Source organism: Hakea prostrata, unplaced genomic scaffold (assembly GCF_041222555.1).
Source record: "Hakea prostrata isolate BN-2017 unplaced genomic scaffold, UWA_Hpros_2 contig_102, whole genome shotgun sequence".
Taxonomy (NCBI): domain Eukaryota; kingdom Viridiplantae; phylum Streptophyta; class Magnoliopsida; order Proteales; family Proteaceae; genus Hakea; species Hakea prostrata.
The window spans coordinates 1-8217 of NW_028291221.1; the positions used below are offsets into that span (position 1 = coordinate 1).

Consider the following 8217-nt stretch of genomic DNA (forward strand, 5'->3'; position numbering starts at 1 on the left):
TTCTTAACTATCCAGATGTTGTCTCATGTGTTTCTTCTTTTAATTGGGTTCGTTCACCAAAAAGAAAATCGTGGCACTAAAAAAAAAAAGTATCAATTGCGACGGAACTTTTGCCATGGAAATTTACTACCATTGTAAAAAATCCAATTATTGTTATGGCACCCACATAAACCGTAATATTTAGGGAATATATTCCAAGGGAGAAAACGGTGGTAAAAAACTCCGTATATACCACGATTAAAGTCTCCCGTGATCATTGATTGACTAAATGCTACGGTAATTACCGTGGCAAATAGTCAATTTCAAATTCCTTTAATTTGTTTATGGCAATTAGACTATTTGCCTGGGTGATTATAAGGCAAAAACTCCACATATACCTTCTGAAATTGTATAACAAATAGAATATTTCCATGGAAATTTACTACCGTAGCAAAAAACTTCATATATACCATTAACAATTAAAATATATGCTACGGTAATAAATTACCGTAGCAAATAGTCAGCTTCATGTTTATAGCAATTAGACTATATGCTACGGTAATATTACCGTAGTTGTCAATAATTGAATAAGCACCTATTACCCCACTTCGAATGGAGTTCAAGAATCACAAGCTGCTTTTCTGTAGTAAGGTTTTCACGCTTCACATCTGGTTTCCACACTTCACATTGGGTCGGGTCCGGTCTTGGGCCACCTATGGTACCAGGCCCATGCATTTTATGCGCTAGTCTCCCCCTCTTTAGTCCTTATGAGCTATAAATTTCCTCCCTTTCAACCTTATGTATGGATGTTGTCCTAATTGTTTATACTTTAAAATTGCGAAGTGACAGAATATTTACTTCTACTGCCCTTGGTTGAGGTCTTTACATGGCCCAAACCATGCCATGCACCACCCTGTTGACAATAGAAGTTTTTTAGACATGTTGGAATCATATGTCAATTTGGTAACATTCAGCGAATCTGATGGAAAGGTTGAAAGTTGGTTGACAATTCAAGGTTGGCAGATTTGGGGAAACTTCATTTCAGCCACTGAAAATACAAGAATCCTAGCTCGTATCCTTCTTTCTGCCTTTTAAGTTTAATGAAAAGCACTATAATTTTTTAGCCCTTCTGTTAGATTGCACTCCATACATGGTTTTCTTGAATAATAATTTTCTTACAGAGTAATTCATTATTTGGGGTTTTTCTTCTGTAATAAAAAAACTTTATCTGAACCTAAAATCTCATCTTTAAATATCTCTTTTCTCTTTCACTGCTCCCACGTTTCTTTTTTCCTTTTTTCTTTTTTCTCATTCCCATTGCTTTTTTTGACACTTAATTCCTCATATAGCACTATTATGAAATATGATTTTGCTAGAGTACTCACTCTTTGGCAATACATAAAATATATGAGACTTCCACTCTCTCAAAACATATTTACTGTTATGGCATGTGCTAAAACCTAGTTATCCTATAATACAGACTTTAATTGTCCCAGCAGACTTTATCACTGGATGGAAAATTGCAACAGACAGATAAGAGTATTCCTTCCCGTTCCTACCTTCTTTAAATTCTTGGTGAATATGCTAGGCATTTCTCTGCCTAGTTTTTGTGCCTAATATTCTGATGTTTATCAGAAGTTGTCTAATCCTTACCTCGCAGGAATGGGAAATGATCCAATGCTTCAACGGTGGTACCTGTTGGAGCATTTTGGAGCTTTCTAAAATTAAGTGGTTTCAATGTTTTACTCTCAGTCTGTCTCGACAGTTCATTCACAAGGTTATAAGCAGAAGTTATTTCACCTGCAGTAAATAATTGGAAAACATGGCACTGATGACTGAATACATTTTTCTCTTCTTCTTTCAATTGAGGGAGTTCTTGTCTGTTTTATGATGCTTGAAGTTTGCTGAATCTTTGCCTCTTTCATTTAGCCTTACTCTTTTGCCTGTGACAGTTAAAGATTACACACTTCATAGATTATGCCAATAACTGCTGAAGAAAAGGAAATTAGAAGTATCTCATATCATCTCGTGTTTTTTCTGAATTATTAATTTCTCATGGTGCAGCAAGTATATGATTATGACACATTTTCAGCTGATGACATAATGGGGGTAGCTGAGATTGATATTCAGCCTCTGATCACATCTGCAATGGCGTTCGGAGATCCAAACATGTTTGGAAACATGCAAATTGGAAAGTGGCTGAAATCACATGACAATGCTCTCCTTGAAGACAGCATCATCAATATAGTGGATGGGAAAGTGAAACAAGGTGTGTTGCTGCAGCTTCAGAACGTTGAATGTGGAGAATTAGAGTTAGAACTAGAATGGATACCACTAGAACAATAGTTATCAACATTTTGTTTTTCTGCACCTACTGTTGAATAAAACTTTGATGCAGATTTATTGTATGAATATTTATAAAGCATCGTGATTTTTTTGTAAATTCATTTTTTATTGGGTGGGATGTGCCTCGGCACAATGGTCGGTGGACCACAGCTGTAGCCTCAAGTCAAGGCATAGAACAACCACTCGGCAAGAACTGCTAGGTTAGACTCTAGGAAAATGGCACCGCCACCAACTCCCCCACAAAGTCTTCGACACGAGGTTCGCCCCGATTTGTTTTGTTTGTCTATGTTAATTATCTTTTCTGTAATTTGCATTTCTCCTTTGTAGAGAGAGACCTACATTTGAACCCTTCAATACTCTTTTAACTTTTTTTAGGGTTTTGATTTTGTACGCTTAGCCTCTTCACACGAAATGGCAGATATATTTTGAATGCCTATGCAGGGTAAACCCCAAGTAGGGATTGTCAAAATGGTGGATTTCCTTCAATCCTATGTCAGAAAGGGATGGAATAGTTCTTGCACAATAATTCCAAATTCAATCAAGATATAGTATCTTAACATGATTTACAGAAGAGAAATATGCTTCTAATCTCAAATCCATAGGTCATTAAATCTGATTTGTAAGATCAGTATTGGGCTACTGACCAATCTCAGTAAAGCTGGACCAGATTAGTGAAGACTAGTTTTACCTTTGATCAGATATTGTAAAACTGTGTGAGGATATCCTCAACCTCTAGAGGAGGGATGTGAAAGAATGTCCAAAGTGTATTGATTACTCAAAGACATTTTATAACTGTAACTAGCTAATTTTTGTTGTTTTTATTTTCCTTTCAGCAAAAAACATGTCCCAGCCGTTGAATGCTGAATGCTACCCAGCCTACCCTGCTTTTTTTTGTTTGACACTTTAATCTTTATTTTTCTTAAGATTATTATTAGGAAATGTATAATAATTTTATTTCAATAAGAAGAAAAGTTCTGTGGAGGCATGGTTCAAGGAAAGATATATTAGATTGGATTGTATGATGGATGAGACGGAGAGGTGCTTTTGGGGGCCAGGGATGTTATATGACGAATGTGTGTCTAACATTAAGGTTAAGAGGAAATACTCAAGATAATAATAAGACTAGCGAATGACATATGGGATGGAAAGCTAAACAGTAAAGAGTAACATAGGCAAGATGAGTGTAATGGAGATGTGAGGGAAGAGTAGGAGATGTAGCAGGTGCAACTTGCAAATGTCAAATATTTATACTGCCCTACTTTGAGGACTCTTGTTTTCCTTATGATGTACGTAGTTGTGCTTTCATGCCTTCACACCAAAAGGTCTTTTCGAACTTATTCTTTCAGATATATTTTTTTCATTTTCTTTATAACAACAAAAACAGACATTTTCACAATTAAATGGGATTGGCTATATGGATCTTGTCTTCTAATCAATTCTCTTTGAGACCATACTAAATACAATGCCTAAACTCTATTTGAATGTGTTTTTCAGTGAAGTTAAATAAGGCAAAAAAAAGAAAGAGAAAAGACAGATTTTGGTGGAGCCTTGTGCAAGACTACAGTCTAATTGAACTTCTTGCCAGAACTTTGAACCATCAATACAAAGCCTTTTTTTTTTTTTTTGGTTCAACCATCATTACAATGCCAATACCTTAATAATGTTCGAATTTTACTAAAGAACAAACTTTTTTTCTGGGCCACAAAAATAAAAGAAGTGTTCTAAACCTGTTCTGACATTTTGGGGATCAGTAACTGGCAATACAAATTCCTGGGTAGTTACTCTTCTCTCTCTGTTTTCTTTTCTTTGTATACACAGCCAACAAGGCAAATACAAAATCGTCAAATCCTGACAGCCAGCTGCATCCCTTCTTCTTTAGAATTGATGGTTTTACTGAAACCTCTCAAGGTCTGGTCTTTGGTCAAACTTTTGCATTGTTGAAGGATCAGGAATTGCATCAGGATAGACAGCCATGATCTTGGCCTTCATGCTTCTGTAAGAAAACAAAATTTCACTGTAACTACATAAACTAGAACTGAAGCCACCAAGCTCAATCTATTTCTAGGAAGAGATTCCAATGAAATGGCCTAGTAAATATGACAAATATAATGAATAACTAGGGAAACATAAACTTAAATTTGATATAGGATTAAATGTAAAGTTAATCACATGCAGTAGGAAGAATAACAATTCTTACCTCAGTTTCAGGAATATGTAATCAAGGTCTACCTTCATGGACTTTAAAAGAACTGTGCTTTTTGATAGATCACCAGAAAACTCTAAAAAACACTGCTCTGAAAAATCATTAAAATGTGACAAGACAGCATTGCTGTCTTGTAATCTTCCCAATCTGAAATAAAGAGTTTCACTCTATCAACTTCGACAGTTCTAATGTAAGGCGTCCAGTTTTTCACAACATAAATGTACAGAAATAATAAATTACATATTATCTAAAATTTCCAATTGTCAGGATTGGAGTAAGAAGCAGCGAAGTATGAATGTATAAGACACAAGAATTTGATTAGAGAAAACTTCTAAATTATCTTATGCCTCTTTCTTCACTCTTCTTTCTCTTACCTCCAATACTAACTTAACTTTCTTAATCTCTTATACTTAATTAACCACTCCACAATGAGAGAGATGAACCAGGATCATAATGTCTAGTAGCAGAGCTAGAAAATGGTATACAGATTATGAAGGCTTTGATCATCTGATCTCTGTCTTCTCTTTAGACTTGGACCTTTTTCCTTGCTTTTCTTTCTCTAAACTCCAATGTTTACTTCCTTATCTTATATACTTCCATCTCTGTAGAACACTGAATCAAATTAAACAAACCCACTTGCTGTTTCCACTGATAAACAGATCCAACCACTAAAACCAGATCCCCAAATGTTACTTTTTAACAATTTTTTTTAATTTACCATCTCTAATGACTAAAGCTTTCAGCAACCAAACAACAAATTATTTTATTTGCAGTTCACGAAACCACATGAAATTTTAATCTAGCAATGCACCAAAGACTCAGATCACAACCAATTAAACCCCGGAACATCACAAATTACATATATTATCTTCAGCTCTTGTGAATCATATACAATGCCAGACAAAACCTAAAAGCAGCACGCAATTCACTTCATTCAATAATTATGATTAGACCATTGAAAACCAAAGCCCAGCAGAGTCAATATTTCAGAAAAGCAACCAAATGAAATTTTAGTTTTTAATCCAGATAGAGAAAGGAAAGAGAAAAAACGAGAGGGAGAGGAAGAGAGAGTAAGAGGTTACACTAGGTCCTGCAACTGCCGGAGCGTGTTGACATCGTCACCATTAACTAGTGTTTTGAACTGCCCAGAAACCTCTTCAGAAGCGTCTCTGATAGCTTCCCTCTCCGACTTCTCCATCTCCATTAAGGGAAATACAGGTATGGCAGAATCTGTGAAGTCAACTCTTCAACTCAAATTAATTACTGTTTTTTTATGTCATCAACTCATCATCAACCAGCCATAGTGACTGGGGCCCACAAGCCCTGGGAAAGTGGTAGATGTGATACGCGCAGAGATTTGAACCCATGACCTCCTCGGGCGGCTACCACTGAAACTATGACTTGTTATAATGATTCCATCTAACCCTTCATAGATAGAAGACCATTTGGGAATAAACATCCACATAAGGAAAATTTCTTTGATTGAGGGCATTCAAAAAAAATTACTTTTCAAGGATTTCTATTTTTAGAAATTTTCTTATCTTAACGGATTCTAATTTTGAAAAGGTTTATTTAATCCTTTTTCTAATGCCTATCGTGTAAACAAAATTTTGATTTATACTACTGAAATTATCCTTTTAATGTTTTTTAATAATCTACTCCCCGCCCTCGTTTATGAACAATTCATTTGTTCAAGCAAAGGGAATGATGAGGAGTGGAGTTTGGCCGGTTGCATTCTGCAATCAACCGAGCCTTTTGGGGTAGAAAATCAACTGTGAAATTGCGGTTTCTAGTAACCAATTGAAAGATATGCTAGGAAAAGTAAGTGGAGAGGTTGAGGATATCTTGCACCACACGCACAATGTACAGGGGGATATCTCTGAGAGTTATTACAAATCTGAATTAACTAAGGATAATCAACTCAAAAATAACTTGTTGAAGATCCTCTTGTACGGCATACAGCCTTAACAAATGATGTGTAAGTTTATCTTCTAAAAGCCCACAGATGGGTATTTCTTGTCATACCCCACCTAGCCGGATCTGGTCATACCCGAATACTCGTGGAAGTGATACATTACAGGACCTAGGTTCAATGACAATTTCATATAAATACATGACATAACATAATTGGACAAGAGTATATCAAGTTTTAAATATCAATCATCAAATCTGAAATATAAAGTTTATAGTCATCCATTAACTTAGTTAAAAATTAACTAATGTTCTTTTTCTTTTTATTTTTTTATTATTATTTTTATTATTTTTTTAATTATTTTTTTTATTAATGTTGAATAAAATTTCTATTACTTAGAGTAGCAATTACATAGTTTAGTAATGTCTACTACAACAAAAGTCTATTGATATTCTACGGAGGATATGGATGCAATGTGATTAAACTAATGTTTATCAAATAAATATAAGAGTTTGAAAGGAAAGAGTAGTCTATTTGCAGCGGAATAAATTGAAGGAAATCTTTAATGGAATGCGACTCCATAAGAACAATCCTGACATGAGCATGAAGAGTCATGCACGTCCACTTCTTTTCCAATTATATCCTCATGGTAATCTACTGGCAATGGATACTCCAGGGGAGTGGGGTTCTCATATCCTGCAAAAAATTCTAAAGAAACACATACATATAAAGGAATGAGTTCCACATAACTTAGTGAGGTCAACTAAACATTCATGTCATACATTCAATCACAATTTCCACATCATATTCATAAGATGATAATGTAAGTAATGAAATTAATATAATAAATGCAAAATTATGATGTATGCTCATAACTCTATCATGAAATCTCTAAGGTAGACATGCATTAAATAGAACACCAATCTCTTTTGGGTGGTTTCAGTCACTTTTACTTTCCTTTAACAAAAGATGTCTATTGGGTTCTCCACGGTTGTTGGGTAAAGTCCGTCAAACCGTGGTTGAGGGTATAAGTCACTATTCTCTCACATCACCATTTGGTATGAGAAGCGTGTGTTAAGGATAACCCTAGGCCCAATGCAAGGTCATATAGTCTTGTATTACATATGATCCGGATATCTCCCCTCATGCATAGTACCCTTTTGATTCGATACCTTCTCACCTATTAATGGTATCTTCAATGTGAAGCATCAATTTGATCACATTCCTTAACCCAATAGTCATCCACATATAATAGATGCCCTCCATCTCCTCTCATGGGTTGGTTACTGGTCTTGAGCGTTTGGAAACCCTTATCATTTATATGCAACCTTACCAATCTATGATGATAGTGGGCCTGCTTGACTCACAATAACCATGGTGATAGTCCGAGAAGGATGCCTCAACCCAACTACAGTGGAGAATCCAAAAGATATGCTTAAGAGTTGTGAGAGAGAGTGACTGAGACTGCTTAGAAGAGTATGGTGTTCTATCTTAATGTGTGTCTGCCATTATGTACTAGAATATGTTAGAGTCAGATGCATGCTTGCACATTATCTTATATCATATTGCATCATGTTTTGTTCTTGAATTTGATTGTAATTTTTATTTATATTTGAACTAGTCGCTTAGTTCTTTTGAGCTCACTCTTCAGAGACAATGTTTGTTTAGATGACTATGCAGGTGAAGAAGAGATCCTGACCCTTGACCACAGGCACCCTAGCTAAATCTAGGATTGCCCTAGCCGCCACCACTCCATGCATGTAAGGCTTCAAGAATT

General features: G+C 35.5%; 1 protein-coding gene and 1 pseudogene across 1 annotated transcript; one reads left to right on the forward strand and one right to left on the reverse strand.

Moving 5' to 3' along the window:
* Positions 1–1898: 1898 nt before the first annotated feature.
* Positions 1899–2774, forward strand: LOC148998875 (ADP-ribosylation factor GTPase-activating protein AGD12 pseudogene; annotated as a pseudogene).
* Positions 2775–3871: 1097 nt separating this feature from the next.
* Positions 3872–5756, reverse strand: LOC148998876 (kxDL motif protein). Its single transcript, XM_089141643.1, has 3 exons — positions 5611–5756; positions 4523–4675; positions 3872–4318 (listed from the first exon to the last, which is right to left on the reverse strand). Exons 1-3 carry the CDS (start codon positions 5730–5732, stop codon positions 4216–4218), a joined length of 378 nt encoding a protein of 125 aa, XP_088997769.1. The 5' UTR covers positions 5733–5756; the 3' UTR covers positions 3872–4215.
* Positions 5757–8217: the final 2461 nt, after the last annotated feature.

What these genes read in the sequence shown, in the direction of transcription:
- LOC148998876 (XM_089141643.1), bottom strand. Translation starts at nt 5,732, where the DNA reads ATGGAGATGGAGAAGTCGGAGAGGGAAGCTATCAGAGACGCTTCTGAA. An exon ending in CGGCAGTTGCAGGACCTAGT is followed by an intron (nt 4,676 to 5,610) that starts GTAACCTCTTAC and finishes TCTTTATTTCAG; the next exon opens with ATTGGGAAGATTACAAGACA. An exon ending in TACATATTCCTGAAACTGAG is followed by an intron (nt 4,319 to 4,522) that starts GTAAGAATTGTT and finishes GTTTTCTTACAG; the next exon opens with AAGCATGAAGGCCAAGATCA.